We start from the raw sequence: 22,059 nt of genomic DNA on the forward strand, positions 1-22,059 counted from the left end.
CACGCCCCCCCCGCCCCACAACGCCGGCTGGGCAAGTGGCAGCGGGGCCCCTGCTCCCAGTGCTGCGACACCTGCATCAGCGCTGGGAGCAGGGACTCTGCCACCACTTGCCAGTCAGCATGGGGGGGTGAGGAGGAAGCAGCACTGGGAGTCAGGGCTATGCTCTGCTGCCACTTGCCCCCTTCTGCCTGGAGCGAGCTGCACCCACATGCTGCCCACACCGCCCAGGCTGAGCCAGCAGTAGCAAGGCAGAGCCCCTGTTTTGAGCACTGCCGTGCCTGCATCCCACACCCCACTCCACCCCCCTCCCTGAGTCCCAGGCTCCTTACCCCAGCTGGGCAGCTTGTTTCAGCTCCAGTCCCTCCCTCCTTCAAGCCCCTTCCCTCCCCCTTCTCCCAACCCCAACAGATTTACCAGCTGGAGGCAGCTGTCAGCTGCCTGTTTAGTCTATGGCCAAATCTCCAAATTGGCCAAATCTTTTCTGAAGCTTTTCTGAATTGATTTGGATGCTTCAAATTGATTTGGAGCTTTTACTGGGTCTCCTGATTTGATTCAGCTTTGGAGATTCGGTCCCCGAATTGGGCCAAATCTCCTCCGAATCAAATAAGCTACTGAAGCCTCATACAGCCCTGCTAACAAGTTTTATTTCCTGAGCAAAACCTTGCTGGATGGGAGGAGACTTTGGGTACTGAAAACTGGATGGCAGGGGTATTTGGTTAAGTGGGTCAGTTTCATCTGCCCCAGGCACTCAATGACTCTGCCTGCTGTTGATGCATCTCTAGCTGCACACCCTCAGCTGCTGCTGCTGCTGCTTCACCCCAGCTTGGTGACGGGCTGCAGGGGGACCCAGGGTGCCCCTCCAGACCCAGGAGGCACCAGTTGCCATACCAGGGGATGCTCCACCATCTCAGTATTCATGAGCTGCGCCTAGTACCTCAAGGTACGTAGAAAAACATAAAGCTGTGTCTATGGAGGCTTCCGATTCAATTCAGAAAGATTAATGGGTCTCCTGATTTGGTTTGGATTCGGCCGCTGAATTGGGCTGAATCACCTCCAAATCATATCAGTGACCGAAGCTCTAGTGTGGACAGGTCAGCTATGGTTTGGAACAGACAGCCATGAGGGGAAGCAAACCTATAAGCCAGAATGGAGGAGATAACTTAGACCGATGTTTATATGATATCAGTTTTGACTTAGTCTTTTCAGATGCCTATACACATGCTCTGGGGTGAGGGCTCTCAGGAGCTGCTCTAATTAAAATGCCATAGCATCTTGTGTATTCATCATCCTGCATTTCAAAATAGCTGCAGGGGTGCTTTAACTAAAGCTCAACAATGAGTGCCTCCCCTGCCACTTTGAAATGTGGGATGCTGAATACATGAGATGCTGTAGCAAGCTGGAGCATTCGAATTAGAATGCTCCGGCAAACTCGATTAATCGAGTCTGCTTCAACCTGTTCTAATTAGAATGCATTGAAGCGTGTGTTTAGGCACCCTTCTTTTTGCTCACGTGTGGAGAGATATGGGTTTTCCAGAAAATACTGAATTGGAAAATTTTCCAGAAAATGTTCCAATGCTCTAAATAGAGCATGATCTGATTTAGCATGTTTATTTGACTTATATTTAGTAAATAAAACTAAAAAAGTACCCCAAATTAATTTTATGTCCTACTAGCGACAAGTATTTGAACTGAAATATTTGATTAGGAAAAAAATTAAACACAGCCCACTTAATGTGGTTTAAATGTTATATTAAAAAAAATTCAAAGCTTTATGTGGAAAGAAATTATTTTTATTGGAGTACTTGTAAAAATGCAAAGACAATACACAATAGCATGTACTTCCCTTACATTGTTTTTTTAAATTTAAGAAAAAAACCAAAGGCACTGAAAACTGTTGAGACACTAATTTTAGCAACCCAAAGAACTGTGCATGATATGCCATGGTTGTCCACTCATCTACTTCAACAGAGTTTAACTTTCTTCCACTGAGGTCATTGCGGTACCTCCAGTTTCACTGTCACTATCCGTAGAATCACTTGCACTACTTATTAGTTCCATTTCAGAATCAGACTGAGGCAAATCTGATTCAGGACTACTTGAACCATATTCTCTTTCACCAAAGGATGGTTTTACCAATGAGCCTATGGCAAGGGCAACTTATCATCACTGCAACTTCTTCACTAATTGTGCTTCTGACTGATTCTCCAGAAGCAAGAGATTTTGAGAAAAAGAAACAAGCTTAGCAGTGTGTTCATTTGTTAATCTATTCCTCTTTTTTGTCTTGATTGAGCTGAAAGCCTTCCAGTTCCGTTCACAAGACACTGCTGTTGGTGGAAAGCTTAGGATCCTTAGAGCAATCCTGGACAACAGTTGGGTGTAACAGTATCCCTTCTGCTATGTGAGAGGAGACATATTCTCTGCTGCCCACCAAATGATGTCTTTGCTCCAAAGTTTTCTTTTGTGCGGTACTCAGCAATGTCTGTCATTATATCTATTTCTTTGATGTCGGGAACATTCTTAGCTACTTCCATAATTGTATCGAGGGCAAGAGATAATTCATCTTCTGATAAATGTTGTCCTCTGTGTTGAGGATCCAAAAGGTTTGCTGGCAGATGAAATGGATGAGAGCAAAACTCAGATGTCTTAGTAAACATTTGTTTTACTACTTCTTTTTTGAATACACGTGAAGAAGGCAAAAGCTCAATTAGATTTTCATTCAGTTGTCTGAATATTTCTGGAATATTTGAAAGGCTTGGTGTATCTCCTTCAAGTTTCTTAATAGATACTGAAAGTGGTAGTTGCAAATTGAATGCTCTTTGAACTCAAACCCAGAACACATCGTTGTCAAGAATCTGTTTCCGAATGTTCATGGGAATAATTTGGGATACTGTGTCATCTATTGAAGCACACTGCAAACAGTTCTTTGTGCACAGCAAACTCTGTAAACACTTTGTAGCTGAGCCGCATCTAGTTTCTCTTGGCAATAGAAGTGCCCTTTCCTTCCCCTGCTTCTTCTTCTGTAATTTCTATGAAGTCTGATTAGCAACACCATGATTGTTGAATACTTCACAATTGCTTTGCAGTTTGCCAATATTATCTTAATTGTATTCACATTTACTATGTCCTTTGCCAGAAGATTCAACCCATGAGCAAGACAGCCAAATACTATTAAATGAGGATACTTTGCCTTTAATATTTGCTGTGCAGCTTTCATATTACTCGCATTATCAGTTACCAGGACTTGTACCCTGGAGGGACCTGCACTTTCAATTTCTTCACTCAGTAATTTGACTGTGTATTCACTTGTCTGATAAGAACATTTGGTGGCAACTGCATTCAGGAATATTGGTTCAGGTGTTGCTAACAACGTTCAATAAAGGATTTTCTTGTATATCAGTCCATCCATCTGACATCAGAGTCAGTGATCCTGCTTGACCAAGCTTTTGAATAACCATTATTTGAACTCTGTCATACTCTCTTTCTAAGAGAGAATGTGATAAGTGATAATGTGATGGTAACTTATATGATGGGTGAATTAGTTTGAAATGTTCCTTCCAGTATTGATTTTCAGTTATAGAAAGAAGTGTACCACTTGCAAATATATCTCAAGCTAATGTGTCATCTGCTTTTTCTTGATCTTCTTTTGACATTTTGTCCACAAAGCTTGATAAAAAGCGTGACTGTCTTGAACAGTTACTCATGGTGGATCACATATCTGGTGACAGTGATCTTTAAAGCAAGAATCCTGCTTCTTCTTCCCCCAGACCTGGCAGCTCAACATTTTCATTTTTTGCAAATCTCCTATTTTACTTGAGCTACCAAGTTCCTGCAGCAAAAGGGGGAAAAGATTTTTATTTTAGCCTATTCTAGTCTGGCCTCATCCATCAGAAGGAGAAGTGGCAGGGAGCTTGCTTCCCCACTCCCTGCCAGAAAGAGCACTCTGCTACTAAACTTGCTGCTCAGTTGCCCTGGGATGGCAGAGCCAAAGGGAAGTATAGTCTGGCCTCTGCTACTGGCCAAATATTTGAAATAAATAAATTAATTATTAATAGTCCAGAGTTGCATTAACAACTTATAAAATTATAATATTTTAAAACACTATAGATGCAAGCCTATACTGTGTGTTGTTTAACATATTAATTTGTTTACTTACATAGGATTCCTGAAGTAGACTTTTCTCAGATAATGTTGTCCACTACTTCGTTGTATTAGCTTTCTGTATATGGCTTGTACTCTTTCAGGACAGTTTCTACATGTTATTAACTGTTTCTTCATTTTTGTTGCATTGTTAGCATACTCCTGCCCACAATACTTAACATCTACCAACTTTCTTCCTTCTTTCAGTGGCTTGAACTTCACTATAATGATGCCACACACTATGTTTTTTTTCTGATTAGGCATTCTTATGACTACTTCAAACCAAAAGCACTACAAAACTAACAGATCTTATGCAAACACTTCCACCTTCCCCAACTCAAGAAAAGAAATGAGACACTGCTCTGTGTGTTTGCTGAACTGAAAGTGAAACACAAATTAATCACAGTTTTAGTTTTGGTTTTGCTTTCACTTGTAATCTGAGATGAAATAAGAATTTTAGCTTTGGTTTTGATTTGACCTGCACAGCCAATTAGGTGAATTCATAACTTGATTTTTGGTTTGGATTATTATGTGAGTGTATCTACCCTCCTGTTTACAAATCAATAAAACATATATGTACTCTCTCACACACTTCCTAGGGATAACCACCCGAAAAACATTAATTACAACTTAGAAACTGCCAATGGCATCCATTCATTGTTACTAGTGAATTTTATGAAACAATGAATTTTTAGAACTTGGAAATTTCCCATGGAAAAATAAATCAGTGGGAAACTTTCTGGAAAATTTTCTGCCCCACATCTCTGCATGTGTGTGTGCGTGTGCATGCATGTGTGCTTGTACGTGACTTTTTTGCATCCTTCCACTAAGTGTGAAGTCACCAGCCAGCAGGTCTTTCACACCCTCTTCTACTGCTGGAGTAATTAAGGTTGATGGTGAAACCTTCTGCTTTAAGGCAGTTTGGATACAGATGTGAATTTTGTGACTCTGTCCTTGCTCTGTAGTGTAGCAGTATAAATCCTGGGATCCCTCTAATGCCAAACTTTGGAAACTTTAGATGTGGAGCCAAACTTTGCAGTTTGGGCTCATGTCTGGAGTTATTAAGTTGTGCCAGCGGGAGAGTGAAGCATGGCAGCTATATGCCATAAAAGACTTAAGTTCCTATAAATTAGGCACTGTAGTGCCTAATTTTTATGAATGTAGCCCCCAGAATGGAGTCCAAACCTAGTTTCCTTTTAAGTGCATGCACCATGCAAAAAACCCACATGCTGAGTAAGGAGTTGTCTAGAATTAGCTAATAGGAAATGGTAACAAGAACAGTATATTTAAAACCCCATCCCATCCCTCTCTAGATGTCGGGGCATCTGGGGCAGGGCTGAAAGCAAGGTATCCTTGTCTGTTTGGGATCCAGAGCCTGGAATCCACTCCTAATGGCCAGTGCCTACAAGAACTGAAAGAACTGAGCAGGACTCACTCTTTTAGAATGCAGCAGTAGAAGGTTCTGCAGGATATTGCTACTGCCCATCTTACATGCAATATCTTAGTGGTTTGAGAATTTGCCTGGTACATGGGGGCCCTGGGTTCCAAACCACTCTCAGCCTGAGGAGATTTAAGCTATATGTCCCAGTTGCCAGTAGAATGCCCCAATCATCAGTTTGTAGGTTAAATGTATGTTGGGAGGGGGGTACTTCCCATCTTGTATTCCATTCTGCACAGCAGTCTAACTTCAATAGGAGGGATGGAAAAACATTTCCCCCACTCAGTCTCCTGAATAGCCTAGTGATGAGGACACAATTGAAACGTGGGTTTGAATCACCTCAGGCAAAGGAGAATTCAGGTCTCTTACTTCCTGGTTGAGAGCTCTGCCCACCAGGTACTACGTCAAAAGTGGGCACCCTTGGCATTGACTACTTTAATTTTGTAAATTAAAGTGACCATGGCTGCTGTGCTCTATGCTAAACTCAGGGCTGTCAGCATGCATTAGATATGATCAAAGCATGTTTGGCCCCTTAGGGTTCTCACATGCCACAGTGCCTGGGTTCTGGAGATGAATGAGGCTCAACAGGGGGCTAAATGGTCAGACCAGGGCAGCGCTGCGTAGGCATACAAGGCAGAACTGCACATCCCCAGAAGCATTTCATATTAAAAAGGGAATTGTCTAGTGAAATTAGATAGCTGCTGACTGGGGTGTTTTGAATCTCCATTTCCACTTGGTTCTTTTTTTTTTTTTTTTTTTTAAGGTGGCTCCTAAGTACACAGGAACACTGATGAGCAGGGATCCTGGTTTTCCCTGATAAAAAAAAATAAAAATATCGCAAAATCTCTGATAAACACCCCCAAATCCACAATTAAAATGAAATGCCACTATATGTATAGGTATCAACTGAACACAATGTTTTATTGATATATTTATAATTTTAAAGCAATTTGGAAGCCTACCAGTGTCACAATCACTATAGTAAAATAAATTCTAAGTACCTATATATTTTGGCATTTGATTTTGGATTTTTTATCATGGAAAATCAGAGCTTCCCCTGCCCCCTTTGCTTATCAGGACGCAGGTCCAGGGCCCTCACTCCCAAGCCACAGCCTCAGCCCTGCTGTAGCCGTGGGCCCTAAGCCCCATGTATTCTCCAGGTGGGCGGTAGCCCCAGCCCTACCCAACTCCCTCCCTCCATCCCTATGGCAGCCCATATCTCCCACCCCTCCAGACTTACCTTCAGGGTCTGGTCTCTAGGCTGTCTGGCAGCCATATATGCTACATGCACATGGCATCCCCTGCTTGATCATCCTCTTCCTGATCCCCCCCAGCCCATTGCAGGCTGGAACTCTGCCAGCCTGCAAAGAGCTCTTTGCAAAAGAGCAAAATCCACATGTTTATCTGTTAAAATGAAAAATCTGCATTTCTCTCTGGTAAAGGGGAAATCCATGTTTTTTTTCTGTTTTTCTATGGGAAAGAAAAAGCCCAGATCCCTGGTGATGAGACACTCCTGGTGAGAGATATTAGTTCTGCACTAACTGGAAGTATTACTGCCACGTTTGTGTGCCCAGGATAACAGAACACTGGTTCATGTGAAGTGCTACACTACTGGGGTTACACTGCTTCTAGTTCTGGCCCTGGCAAGGGGTGTCTCAAGATTGTGCTGTAATCATATCCTTAGTGTTTCTGTGATATACAGAGTCCAACTGGCTACCTGCCCCCCTGATTCAGTAGCCTCTCTCTACACATGCAGGTAAAGGGATGGCATCTAATGTGTGATCCACACACTCATACCTCCTGCCATGCCATGTGTGTATGGCAGGAGGTATGATTGTGGGATCACACATTAGATCTCATCACACCTTATTGCTGGTGCAGGGGGAGTCCAAGACTGGACTCCCCCTGCACTGGCAAGAAGCAAGTTCCTGCAGCTGGGAGCCCACCTCAGTTGAGGGACTCCCAGCTGCGAGGGTGACCCACGCACAACTGGGGCTGGATGATCTCAGCTGCCACGGTTTCCAAGGCTCAGGGGTGTGTGAAGACCTCAGGCTTGGGTGACTGCAGCTGCCATGATCCTCAAGGCTTGGAGGTTTCATGCTGGGCATGGTGCACCTCCGAGCCTGGGAACCCTGTTAGCTGATGGGGCTCCCAGCTGCAGTGGAGACCCTGCTACATGTGCAAATTAAAGCTTAACACAACCAGCTATTAAGTTAGTACACATTTTTGAGGTCTAACTTTGTAGCTGGTAGGAGCTATTTATTGTGTGATAAGTACTTTGCCCATGTAGCTAGTCTTAAGGTTAATAACCAGTTAATTGTGTGATACCTGTAACTTTTAGAGGGGGCCATAGAGCTGCAAATGTATCATGAAAGAAATGATCTATTGTTAGTGTCTTCTAAAGGAAATAGAAAAACTGAAGATGGCTTTAGGGGAAGTCCACATTAACAAAAATGTAGATTATTTAGGCTTGTATATTTATGTATTAAAGTAAGGATTATAATAAGGAGCTCATCTTTATCTTGCCAGTCACCTGGTGGCACTCTTGTTCCATGCACATGTTGCTATGCTACATTGCTATGTTCTCTGAAATAGGAAGAAATAAAAGTAAAGATATCAAAGTTTATATCTTACCTCCTCCCTCATCTTCTTAACTGTCTCTCCTTTCTATTAAAGCAATAGAAAAAAAAGTTAGTCCATATGGCCATGGCCAATTGATATAAAATATTGTGACGTGAAATCAAAAAAAGTAAATTACTGACCTTTCCAATAATGCTTCCAACCTCCTGAAACAAAGAGAGAGAGAGAGAGAGATAATGATTTGTAAGAGTCTTTTAAAGAATGGATATTGTTTGTTAAACAGTATTTTTCTAAATCTTATGCTGAAACCAGCCATATTCTGACAAATTTAATTATTTTTTTGTGATAAATATTAACATGCACTATATAATAAGAAGGAATGGACTAATGGCTCACTCTTGCAATGTATATACACACAGAAGCTTTGCCTGCAAAAGAAAAGCCCCTGTGCACCGCACATAAGCCTTATCTAATGCATCATTCTTTCATGATAAATACTGATATCCTATTTGGGAGAATGAGAGATTCAGAAATGATTGAGCTCAATAATTGACTGGGAAAACTGGGTAGATACAAGCTTCTTTGAGCTCATTGGTGATCAGTTTGAAGGCTGATGCTTGTTTTCTTTTCAACAAGAGGGATAGAGGTGGATTACCGCACAATCAGGAGTTATTGTATAAACACCTGGTGGGGCTTGTCTTTCCCAGTCTCTCCATTAAGCACTTGCAGAACAAGTAATTGATAATCGCCTGTCAGAGATGCTGAGGATCACTAACAAGTTACCAGAATGGTGTATGGGGTAGTAGATGACATCCGGAAACACTACTTCAAATGTACAATGAGAGGATGAACTGCAAGCTCAAATCACAGCGAAGACTTTTAAATCAGGGTTTTATGAAAGTATTTGGGACCCAAATCAAATCTAATAACTAGAAGAGAAAAACTTGGAGCACTGCATCAGTTACAAGAGGGTGATCTGAATGGGGAAATATTGCAGCAAAGGGAGAAACTATACTATATTTAGGCTCCAAAATTGGCTTCCATGGTTCAAAAGAAGTGTCTGACATGATTTCTCCAATCTAGGGTGTGAACACTGCAGCTAACGCTTTCTCCTGTTACATACTGCACTACAGCCTCCCAGGTGAGATTTCATAAATGGTTAACCATTGCATCTTAAAAGACTCATGACAAAGGTTTGCTAACTTCTTCCCCACAATTCAAGACTGGAGCAATGGACTGTAACAGGACCAAAAGTCCCAGGCATGGCTGTAATGCCCCCTGGTGGCCTTGCAACTCCTGCACTGCTCTGGCTCTAGGGCAGGGGTGAGCAAAATGTGGCCCCCTGGCCGGATGCGGCCTGCCAGGCCATTCTATCCGGCCTGTGGGGCCCCTACAAAATCTAGAAAATTAATATTTATCTGCCCCTGGCTGCCTGTCATCCGGCCCTCAATGGCTTGCCAAAACTCAGTGAACAGCCCTCTACCTGAAATAATTGCCTGCCCCTGCTCTAGGGTACCCTCCCTTTTCTGCCACCTGCCATGCCTTGAGGTACTTGGTTAGATTGAAAAAGGAGGCTGCCCTCCCTTTTCATTCCTACAGTGAGCCTTGGTATGTCTTCCTGCCAGCAGGTCCTTCTTGGACCCTGCTGATCCCTATCTACCCCTCACATTAGGTGGGTCTGTCTGGCCCATCCATGCCCCCAGGGCACCCATTGCCTTATGGACTATTCACGGCCTCTGATCTCCCCTACAGGCCTGCCCATACCTCACAGGCATTTCCAATCAATCATTTCAGTACACTCTTGGCTTGAGTTCAGTCTTATGCCTCTCCAAGCCTCTATGTCTTCTTGTCCTGCCCTTCTCAGGCACTGGGCCTTTGGCCCCAGTTCCACTTCTCTAGGGCACTGGGGCCCTGATGCTGTCTCTGTCTCTCTCCCTCTGTCCCTGGGCGCCTGGTCCTGGTTCTTGCCCTCTTGGGCTACACTGTAGCTTGTTACTTGCTTCTGGCAGGCTCAAGCCTCACCAAGCCTCTGTGATAGTACTGGGACCTCCTCTTGCTGCTGATAGTCCCAAACCAAACCGCTGGTTAAAACTTAAATGGAAGACATAAGCAATCTGACTATAACTAAACACGTAGTCTACTAGCTGTATACCAAAACCTCTGCTCAGCCTGGATCCTAGTCTCCTGCCAGCTTCCAGACCCTTACTTGCTGTTCTCTGGCATAGCCAGATCTCAGTTAGGCATTCAGCCACAGCCATCTCTTTGCTGAGTTCTTCTACCTTCGGTCTCCAGGGTTAGACTGACTGCTCTGAATCAGGCCCTGGGCTTATGTGCCTCATAGGCCTTGACCCTTTCTGGTCATGTGGCTTCCCCAGCCAGCTACCTGCAGGTTTTTTCTACTTAGGCTTAGTGGCTTAACTCCAGGGCAGCTTACTGTTGCTGCCTACCTGCTGTAGCAGTGTTTTGTCTCCTATGCAGGGCTCTACCCTGTTATACTATTACCGAGCAGCCAGCCCTGCACTATGCACTCATAACCCATAAATCCCTGGGGAGCTGCTCGTCTGTACCTCATAATGAATGGGCTTCCCCATTTGAGGCTCCTTCTGCTGCTGTTTTTCCCTTAAAAGAGCCCCAGGCTAGGGGTGTGCAAAATGGGCTGTATTCAATTCGGATTTGGATTTGGCCTCAATTGGGGAGAGTGATTTGATTCATTGATTCGGATCACTGCCCGGATTCGATTCAGCCAAATCTGAACCTGAAGATTTGATGCTGATTTGGAGATTCATAGATTTGGCCATAGACACAGCTTTAAATGTTTTATCTACGTACCTCGAGGTACCAGGCGCAGCTTGTGATGCTGAGATGCTGGGGTGGATGCAGCATTCCACAGGAGCGTGGGGGGCCCCACCATGTGCTTGGCGGCGAACCCGGAAGTGGACCATAAGTACTTCCAGTCCACTTCTGGTCCCGCCGCTGAGAGCACAGGGGGACCCCCTGTGCTGCCCTGACTCAAAGATTGGTTGTGGGGGGACCCTGGATGCCCACACAGACCCAAGAGGCACCAGTTGCCAAGCTAGGGAGTTGGGGGAGGGTACCCCGTGTACTCCCCAGCAGACATGGAAGTGGACCAGAAGTGCTTCTGGTCTACTTCTGGGTCCATTGCTGAGCAAATTGGAGACCCCCCTGTGCTCCTGTGGGATATTCCATCTACCCCAGAATCTCAGCATTCACAAGCTGCCTGGTACCTTGAGGTATGTAGAAAAAACATTTAAAACTGTATCTATGTCTGAATCATTGAATCTCTCTGAATCTGTTCGGAGGGTTCTGATTTGGTTCAGAGAGATTAAAGGGCCTCCTGATTCAATCTGGATTTGGAGATTCGGCCACCAAATTGGGCCAAATCTCTGCTGAATTAAATCAGTGACCGAAGCTTCGCACAGTTCTACCCCAGGCTCACTGTTATGCAGCCTTGTAGAAGTTGTTGCTTCTTTCTAGAGAATAATTTATATGGATGCAAAATGAAACAGCTGGAGCTAATGACTCCTCAAGCTGCCTGTACAACTATAAAGACAGATGTTATTTGAGTGGAGGACCCTGAGATCAGCAAGGCACTTCAGTATGGGCTCAAGTCTCATTGGCTAGGGACAGAAGCTACACATAAACTAGTTTAAGTGATCAGAAACTGGGTTAAACCTGTAACAGTACATAAGTTCAGTGCACATAAACCAGTTTCAAAGTGCCCCAAACTGGTTTAAGATAAACCTGGTTGACTGTAGATTTGGGTCAAACTGGTTTACGCAACTTTTGTCCCAGACCCCTTTCTGGTTTAAGTTAAACCAGAGTCACCCAGCATCCCAGCATACTCTGCAGCCCTGGGCTGAACTGGGCTCTTTGCTCCGGACACCAGGGCTGGCTCTGCCCCTCTGCTCAGGAGTGGGGACAGAGGCATGGCTTGGTATGATCCCCTGAGGCCAAGGCAGCAGGGAAGGTGTTTATTCCCCCACCTCCCAGTGGGGGACTGCAACCAGGGTCCAACTTGCAGGGGTGTAGCAGCCCCTGTCAGGCATTCCCCCTCTCTGCTCAAGCAGTGACAGGGGAGGGAGGGGGCAGGGCATGGCTAGCCCCATACACAGCCTGAAGCAAATAGGGAAGGGAGGGGGATTTAATATCCCCCTCCATCCCCTGTCCCACCACCAGTCAGGGTCTGCTTGGCTGAAGCAACCCCTGTCAGTTATTCTGCCCTCCCCACTCCAGCGGTAGGAGTGGGGGCAACTCCAGAGCCAGCTTTGCCCATGCCTGGGGCTGTGGGGCTGAGTTGGGCTGGCCTGTGGGCACTGTTAAGGGTGGACACAGAGGGGCTAGCCTGGGCTGGGCTGGGCTGCAGGGGCCAGACCCTTCCCAGTGAGCTGTGGCTCGGGCTGGTGCACAGGAGCTCTGCCGCCAGATTGCTCCCAGTTCCCTGTGTCCAGGCCAGGCAGGGCTGTCATGGAGCAGCAGCCAGCTAGGAGGGACCCGGAGGGGCTAGCCCTGGCTAGGCCTCAGGGTCAGGGCCCTTCACAGCTGCCTGTGGCCCCATGACAGCCGGGCCTGGCATGGCATGGCATCGCAGGAGCAGGAACTGCACCGGCCCACAGCAGCCTGCTCCAAGCACCTGCTGCTGTGAGCAGGCATGGCGTGGCAGGAGCAGGAGTTGCAGTTGGAGGTGAGGGAAACAGAAGTCCTGCCGGCCCCAGCGAATGCGCAGCTTCCCCTCACCTCCAGTGGCTCCTCCTCCACCCACTCCACCCCTTGCTGCACCACTCTGGGTAGTGGGGGAGGGTGGAAGAGGAGGAAACTTCAGTTTAGTGCATGGAGATCTGGCTCCAGCTCTTGACTGCCTTCTACTCACTCTGCCCACCTGCAGGGGCAGCTCATTGGCCAGGCTCTGCTCTGCCTGTCCTGGGTATGGGGAGCTGGGAGCTGGAGCCTGAGCTCCATGCACTGGGCAGAAGCTACTGGGCTCAAGCTTCCTACCTACCCATCCAGAGTGGTGTAGCAGGGGCAGGGGCAGGGGCAGCAGCGGCAGCTGGAGGTAAGGGAGGCCGAGCAGCCCCGCTTGTGGTTCAGCTGCAGCTACCAGGTGGGATAGGGGGTGCAGAGGCAGCTACCAGGATGTGGGCCTGCTGGTGCCTCTGAGCTGGCCTGGGTAGCCTGCTGCTCAGCAGCTGCCACCCATGCCACTGAGCCCGGCTGTCACAGAGCTGCAGCCCAGTGGGAAGAGCCCTTCCCCCTAGGCCTGGCCCGGGCTGGCCCTGCCAGACCCTTCCCAGTCAGCTGCAGCTCCATGACAGCCCTGCCTGGCCTGGGCATGGGGAGCTGGGAGCAATCTGGCTGTGCAGCTCCTGCAGCCCCCAGCCCGAACTGCAGCCCTCTGGGAAGTGCCTGGCCCCTGCGGCCTAGCCTGGGCTGGCCCCTTTGTGTCTGCCCTCAGCAGTACCTGCAGGCTGGCCCAGCTCAGCCCCACAGTCTCAGCCCTGCAGCCCCAGCCATAGCTGCAGTGCCAGGAGGATGGAAGGACCATGATGGCCGGCTCTGGCCAGGCTCCCCACCACAAGAACAGTGAGCATGGGGGAAAGCTGAGCATATCCCAGCTGGGGTCCCCATGCCCATGCCTGAGAGGGGAGATAGGGGAGTTTAATCCCTCTTTGTCTGAGGTGCAGCCTAGGCCAGTGTCTTGCCTCAGGAAGGAGCCTGGCAAGGGTTGCTTCCTCCCTTCCCCTCCAGACATACTCCACTGGGGTCCCTACAGGCCTGGGTGGGGGTTTAAACACTTCCCCAATCATACCTAGCCACCTGCCAGGGGCCTGGCCATGCCCCACAGGTCAGCTTCCCTCCAGCCCTGCAGCTGTTGAGGAAGGGAAGGAAGGGTTGTCCTAGCACCCCCCAGCTTCTAGCCTGAGCCACTGCAGGCATGTGCCTGCATTTCTAGACTCAAAAGTGAATGTCTATTCACTTGCAAATCGATTCAATCTAGGCAGACTAACCTGCAAAGATTGAGTCAATTCAGATTTGGGCTTTTTGAATGTTTGTCCCTAGCCATTGACTTCAAAGGCCTTTCAGAGTATGCTTATAGTTAAGTACATGCTGTAATTTCCAGTTGGATTGGAAGCCACAAGGTGACCAGTGTGCCTTTCATAGATTCATAGATTGTAGAGTCGGAAGGGACCACAATGGATCATCGTGTCCGACCCCCTGCCCCTGACAGGAAAGAGGACTGAGGTCAGATGACCCCAGCCAGGTGACTATCTAGCCTCCTCTTGAAGACCTCCAAGCTAGGTGAAAGCACCACCTCTCTTGGAAGCCTGTTCCAGATCCTGGCCACCCTTACTGTGAAAAATTTCTTCCTAATATCTAACCTAAATCCACTCTCAACTAGTTTACACCCGTTATTCCTAGTTGCTCCCTGGGGCGCCTTAATAAACAGCGCTTCCCCTATTCCCCATTGACCTCTCCTAATAAATTTATAGGTGGCCACAAGATCTCCCCTCAGCCGTCTCTTATGAAGGCTGAAGAGATTTAGCTCTCTCAACCTCCCCCTGTAGGGTCTATCATGAAGGCCACTAATCATGCGAGTGGCCCTCCTCTGGACCCTCTCGAGATTCCCCGCGTCGCTCTTGAAGTGTGGCGCCCAAAACTGGACACAGTACTCCAATCTGGACTGATTTGATTCTGGGCTGATTTTCAAAATATATCCCTCCCAGTTCTTGTTATTCCTTCTTTTCCTCCCTCATGCCCTTCAGGATGAGCTTCTAGAAGGCTCTCCTTGATTCTTATATGGTGCTGTGCTGTTTCAGATATGTTGTCAATACACTTCCTGTGTCCTCTGCAAATCCATAATGCTGCACAGAGTGGACATATACTTTATATAAGCCTTCTTTCCTTGGTATAAGGCTAAGTGCCTTTTATTGGAATCCAGCTATAATAGTGTATGGATAAGTGTATTGATATAGATATATCTCTAGCTATACATAAAACTACTTGTGTTTGTTTCCAGAAATTCAGTGGATCATCTTGGGTGTTATATTTATCTGTTTTTGAATATTTTCCCAAGCCCTATAAGCTCTGGGTTCTAGAAGTCAATTTTTGTGACATCTTCCTATAGCATCCCTGGGGTGGAAGGATAATCTAACAGCAGCAATTGACTTTTACTTTCTGGTATGTTCTTCTCTCACTGTTGCAGCATCAGCAGCTCAAAGTTCAGTTTCTACATAGCAGCTAAACACTTCCATTAAAAACTTTGGGTCCAATCCAAAACTGTATTTATAGTAGCTGAGGAAATAGCCCAATATTTTCAGCCATGAATGTTTGAGCAGGAAGAGTGATTAATAAAACAAGCCAGCAGGTAAGTGATTAGAACACTTTGGGAAAGAGGAAGAAAAGATGTTTCTGTTTTGGAAATGGAGGTGCAAAATACTGAAACACTGGCAAGAGCCCAGAAGAAAGAGAATTTATTTAACACATGGAAAGCATGAACTTTTGGCAAACTTAAAGAAGGTATCAAGCCTTAGGACAGTAGAGGAGGAATCTTGGAACTCTTTAAGGCCCTGGAAGTTTCCCTCTCAGGGCCTGAGTAGTGACTTCATTGGGATCAGCACTTTCTTTCTTTGGAAGGTGGGTAGTTAGTTGACAACACTTTATTGTTAAGATGGAGAATTTTTGAAATAGCTACAGTAATTTAGGAGCATAACCTCATAGAGGAGTGTCCTACCAGGTGGCTGTGTGCCTCATTCACAGTGAGCTCTTGGATCTCGCTGGCATGTCAGCACAGGATTTTTCTGGAGTTCAGTGTGTGCCATGAGCTCTGAGCTCACCAACTGTTTGGTGCAGGGTCTGGCTGGAGCCCCTACTGTTCACCATCCCCTTACCTTCTTCCTTCCTCCCACCTTTGGCCCTCAGTCTCTAGGCTCCAGAGCTGCATGAAAGCAGGAACTGAGTGAAAGCAAGGGCTCTGGCCAGATCCCATGTCAACCAGTTGGTGAGCTCAGAGCTCTCTGGGCTCACTGGCATCTAGGATTATGGTAAAGGGAGTGGAACAACACCCCCTTTGTCAGTGTGGTGCATGCAATCCTAGATATGCCCATACACTCCAATAGTTAACATTTTTTAGAAGACCCTTCAAACGGGCAGGACAAAACTTGCCGACAAATACACTTCTGTCTCCTGTACTATATGTACTGTCTATGATGAGATGACTGGCTCTGTGGATGCAAGGGACGCCAATGGATGTGATGTACCTTGATTTTAGCCAGACTTTTGATACAGTCTCCCACAACATTCTCACAGGCAAGCTAAGGAAGTCTGGCCTGGATGAATGGACTGTAAGGTGGATAGAAAACTGGATGAAGCATCAGGCTCAGAGAGTAGTAATCATTGGCTTGAGGTCTAGTTGGCAGCCAGTAACAAATGGAGTACCCCAGGGGTCGGTTCTGGAGCCAGTTTTGTTCTGTGTCTTCATCAATGACCTTGAGGATGGCATAGAGTGCAACCTTAGCAAGTCTGCAGATGATACCAAGCTGGGGAGAGTAGTAGATATGCTGGAGGGTAGGGTTAGGATTCAGAGTGCCTTAGACAAATTGGAGGATTGGACAAAAAGGAATTTCATGAGTTTCAACAAGGACAAGTGCAAACTCATGCACTTAGGACAGAACAATCCCATGCACCAGTACAGGCTGGGGGCTGAGTGGCTGGGCAGCAGCTCCACAGAAAAGGACCTGGGAATTATAGTGGACAATAAGCTGAATGAGCCAGCAGCATGCCCTTGTTTTCAAGAAAGCTGACAGCATACTGGGCTGCATTGGTAGGTGTGTTGCCAGCAGGGCTGTCCCGGGGGGGTGGGGGGCAAATCGGGGCAATCGCCCCAGGCCCCATGCTTTGGGGGACCCCACAGAGCCAGGTGGAGAGGCCACAGCTGCAGTTTGAGCCACCCACCCACCCGCCTGGTGGGTTGGAGGGTCTTTGCCTGTTCTGGCTGGAAGTTCCAACCACCACCCATCCTGTTGTGTCCAGTGTGCTGGGGCTTTCACTCCCTGGAGTAAGTGTGCCATGGGATGGGGAGGGGAGCCCCATGCAGGCTACTTTGCCCCAGGCCCTACACCCTGCTGGGATCATCTCTGGTTGCCAGTAGGTCAAGGGAAGTGATTATTTCCCCCTGTTCAGCACTGGTGAGGCCACATCTGGAGTACTGTGTTCAGTTTTCGACCCCCACTACAGAAAGGATGTGGAAACATTGGAGAGAGTCCAGCAGAGGACAACAAAAATGGTGAGGGGCTGGGGGATGTGACTTCTGAGGAGAGGCTGAGGGAACTGGGATGATTTAGTCTAGAGAAGAGGAGACTGAGAGGAGACTGATTTAGTCTAGAGAACAGCAGCCTTTAACTACCTGAAGAGGGGTTTGAGAGAGGATGGAGCTAGACTGTTCTCAGTGGTGGCAGATGACAAAACAAGGAGCAACGGTCTCAAGTTGCAGCAAGGGAAGTTTAGGTTAGATATTAGGAAGAGTTTTTTTCACTAGGAGGGTGGTAAAACACTGGAACAGGTTACCCACAGGGGTGGTGGAAGCTCCAGCTAGGAGGTTTTCAAAACCCAGCTAGACAAAGCTTTGGCTGGGATGATCTAGTTGGGGATGGTCTTCCTTTGAACCAGGGGTTGGACTAGATGACCTCCTGAGGTTCCTTCCAACCCTAAATTTCTACGATTCTATGATTTTATGTTGTATCCATCCATATCACACCAGGACAGTGTCATGCGGGTTATATGAGGAAGAAAAGGAAAACATTTAGCCTAGAAAGGGAACCCCAGGTTTTATTTGCTGAATACAAACAAATCGAGAGAAAATGTTCCTGTTCAGATCCAGATTCTTCAGGGTCTTTCAGCAAATTGCACATAAAGATAAAAGACCAAACCCTGTTCTATTTCTCAATTGCATGTTGACCCTTTTCACCTCAAGAAGAACCATAAAAACCATAGTTGACTAATGTGCAGGGTCAATTGAAAATGGGCTGAATACAGTTTCACTATAGGAAGCAGGTGATCCTGTGTTGCACCTTTAGTGGCTAAACACAAAACTTGGGTGGTTAGCCAGTATGGCCCTTAAGGTTCCCACACTGGGTCATCTGGTCCTCTGCCACTCTTAAAGGTGCTGTTTTGAGTCATCTGCTCCTTCAGGGTGGCAGCAGCATGGCACTCAGGTTGTGTGGGAAAGGCCACAGTGACTGAATGCCCCAGATTGCTACCATCCTGCAAGTTCCTAGGGATCGCTTTGGACTCAGTGGTGTGGAAAGAAGGCATTATCCTCCCTCAGGTAGGCTAGGAGCTTGGCAAACCTAAGATGCCTGTGTCAAGTTGAGTCTTCCAGGGTCCTGGCTCTGCTGCAGAGATCAGGGAAGTATGAAGCCTTGGATCTCTGGCTCTAGGGCAGTCCATTTAACATGTTACCTCTGGAATTACAGAGCCAGGAATAGCTCCAAAGCGAGCTGGCATGAAACAATACAGAATTCTGTTCAACTCCTTCCTGTAATTCACTATATATCGATCAAAACCAAGAGTAAAACATTTTTGATTCAATAAAGATAGCATTTCCGAAAAAAAACAAAATAAGAACAAGGACAGAAAAATCCATAAGCCACCTGCTTTCTCTTTTTCCACATCCCTCAGAAATTAGAAAAAAAAATGGATGTAGAGCCCTTAAACCCCCTAAACCCTAAAACCTGTTTGGATCTACATGTCATATAAGGTTTGAATCTTGAACTAATATTCAGATCTGGCCTTTTAGCATGGGCCTGTTTTTTGTATAAACCTGGAAGCAGTTTTCATTTAACTAAAACTATGCATCTTGATATTTATTGATATGGTATTTTAGGCAGAAGACAATAGGCTGAACTCTGGGCAAAACTGTCTTTGGTACAGGGTATATATTTTTATTTTAATTGTTTTAGTATATTTAACTCTCTGAGTTCTCTCCTTAGGTATTTAAGTTTCCTGTAGGATTTTTGTAAAGGCAATATTAGTTCAAGGATTTACCTGTAGTTACCATCATATATTTTGGGGGAAAGCTGTATTTCTAAAATTGAACTGCAAAAAGTGGAGTCAACTTTTATGTATGGCCAACTAATAATTGGAACAATATCTTTAATTATGATGGGAAAGTCTCTCTTATGTTGCAGACAAAAAACAGAGGCTGCCTTAGGTAATTTGGAGAAGAGATTTTTTTGCTTGTCAGACCTTTTTCATGGCTTGGGGTTTAGCTCATTGTTTTTTCCACAGAGATTCGTACACTACTGAAAATAATGTGTAATACTTTAAGACAGCAGTCAGCAATTTTTTTTGGTGGCAGGCTAGAATGACCCAGCTTGGGTCCTAGGTGGGCCAGCATGGCATTTGTGCTGTCAAATACTGCCAAAGCCTCCTGTCTCTGGGACAGATCCAGTGTTTGCCAACCTCTGCTTTAAAATATATCTATAATTATTTTTATAGTATTCAAATTTCATTATTTTTTGCTCCCTGAGATGATTTTGAAGACTTATTTATCTTTAGCAGAATATTTCTATAATTTATTACAATTTATTGTAGAAATCAAGTATGTCATGGATGGTTGATTATCATATCTAGATTCTTGGTGCCTTATGAAAATGATATCAATTCAAATGTCCACTGGGGTTTGATTGAGCCGTTCAGGCCTAACACTGTATAGTTTTTGTGAATTGATTATTTGCTGTAGAATATTTTCCATGCATAATCTATACGTATATTGTTCAATATGATCAGTTTCAGATAGATTTACATCTCTCTTTTCTACACATTATCATAATGGAAAATATAATAAAAATGATACCAGATCTTATACCTAGTTCTCCAGTCTCATCAGTGGATTTCAAAACACTTAATAGGAGGTCATGGTCATTATTTCCATTTTATAGAAGAGGAAACTGAGGCACAAAGAGACAAATGGTCAGGGGGGCCAAAAATGCTCAATGCCACCTGGTAGATTTATGGCAGAACTTGGAATAGAGTCCAAGCACTATGGGAGTGTACACACATTCAGAGTCCTGTGGCTGGAGAGTATGTCCATGTTGTAACTTTGTAGCACTCCAGCCAGGGACTAATAGGGGACTGCTTCTTTGCCCCCCAGTCCACCTGAGGGGAGCTCCCAGGGGAACCTCCCCCTTGGAGGGGAAAGGGGGAAGACTGGAGCACTACAGGATGCTGGGGTCTGAGAGGTATCCTATACTGATATAGACAGCAGTACAGATGTTATATGTGATGCAACAAGCATAGCACTACAGGGACATTTATGTAGCACTGGCACCATTTTTGTAGCATGTGTGCCATTTTTGCACTGCTACAATGGGCATATACATCTGTCCCCTTGACTTTTGTCACACCACAGAAGCATTTGTAGTGCTGTATAATGTAATGTCTGTCAGTCATCCTTTCTGAAGGAAATGTAGTGTTAACTATGAGGGATGTACTTCTTTGTGCTAAAAGGAAGGCACACATTATGATTTTCACATCTAATTCATATGATGGATTAGATATGGAATGAGTTCCATGGTGAATGAATACTCAAGAGGCACTGACTCTTATCACAAAGCAGGAAGCTATTTCCAAAGCTGCTGAGTTACTTATACCATCCCAATGCTAATGCAGCAACACAATAAAAACAAAAGACAACAGTGAAATACTCATGATCCAAATAACTGGCAGAAATCTTGACAGCGCAATTGACTAATCTGAGATACTAAAACACCCAGTCAAGCTATAGGAAACAGAGCTATTTGCCTAATCAGCTAATATGTATGCCTTTTGCATAGCAAGGAGAACAAATTAGTCATGTTACAAACAGGAAACTTAACAATCATGGCATAAAGATTAACCTTTTTTCTGCTAACATGATGTGTGAAATTCCATCATTTTTCTAAGTATCGCCAGTCTAATAATCATCATGAGACCATCAATCTTAGGAATACTTACTAACCCCCCAAAAACTACACAATAAAAACAGTTATTGCTCTGTTACAAAAGGGTTTCTGCTACCAACATTATCATGTTGTGGAAACTCTAATATGACAGGAACATTGATATAAATCAGGGGTGTCAAAGTCACTTGGTTCCCCACCTAGATCCAGCACTGGCCACAGGGGGTGAAGCAGCCATTCCTCACCTCCTGACACTGACACATGCCCCCAGTGGGGCTCCATACCCTGGATTTTGGTGGCAGGCTCCACTCCTGCTTGCCCCAAATTCCTGGCCTCTCTGGGAGTCCCATGGGGAAGATAGCAAAGCTCCATAGGTCAGATATGGCCCACAGGCTGTATGCTTGACATCCCTTATATAAGTACATTTATAGAAATGGAAATACTTTTTAAAATAGTAAAACAAATGTTTGTGTTTTATTGCAAATAATTTGGGATACTAAAAAACCATCCCAAAGTTTTTATTCCATTTGCACAAAGGCAAAGCACTTTGACATGAGCAAGAATAGGTTAAGGACATCAGGATTAGGGTATATAAACACAAAACTCTCTATTTAGGCATCAACCAGTGCAATACCAATATTCTCAGGGATCAAAAAATTACTTCCACCACAGTGCAGAGAAGGGATATTTTGACATGGCTGTTTGAGCAAAAACCTGTTTTTAGGACCAGAGAATCATAGGAAAGTTAACCTTGAAGGGACCTCATAGGGTCACCTAGTTCAGCCCCTGTTTTTGGCAGGATCATCCCTGACTAAACCACCTCACTCAAGTATTTGTCCCACCTGCTCTTAGAAAAAGTGCTATGTGCTTGGCAATGTCTCTCTTTCCTTGTCTGTGAAATAGATGCAACCCCCCTTTCCCCCCTACTTTGCCCTTTTGCAGTGTTCTGAG

The 22,059-nt window shown here is 45.6% G+C and overlaps 1 protein-coding gene across 10 annotated transcripts in view; it reads right to left on the minus strand.

Moving 5' to 3' along the window:
• Window positions 1–22,059, minus strand: part of LOC102369805 (poly(rC)-binding protein 3-like) — a 322,632-nt gene that overhangs the window by 71,012 nt on the left and 229,561 nt on the right. For all 10 annotated transcript variants that reach the window (XM_025198321.1, XM_025198316.1, XM_025198320.1 and 7 more), the window contains 2 exons: window positions 8,338–8,361; window positions 8,210–8,242 (listed from right to left, as the gene is read on the minus strand). In XM_025198321.1, the coding sequence (XP_025054106.1) occupies window positions 8,210–8,242; window positions 8,338–8,361 (57 nt within the window). The remainder of the gene's footprint in view (window positions 1–8,209; window positions 8,243–8,337; window positions 8,362–22,059) is intronic.

This window comes from Alligator sinensis, unplaced genomic scaffold (genome assembly GCF_000455745.1).
Source record: "Alligator sinensis unplaced genomic scaffold, ASM45574v1 scaffold428_1, whole genome shotgun sequence".
Taxonomy (NCBI): Eukaryota; Metazoa; Chordata; order Crocodylia; family Alligatoridae; genus Alligator; species Alligator sinensis.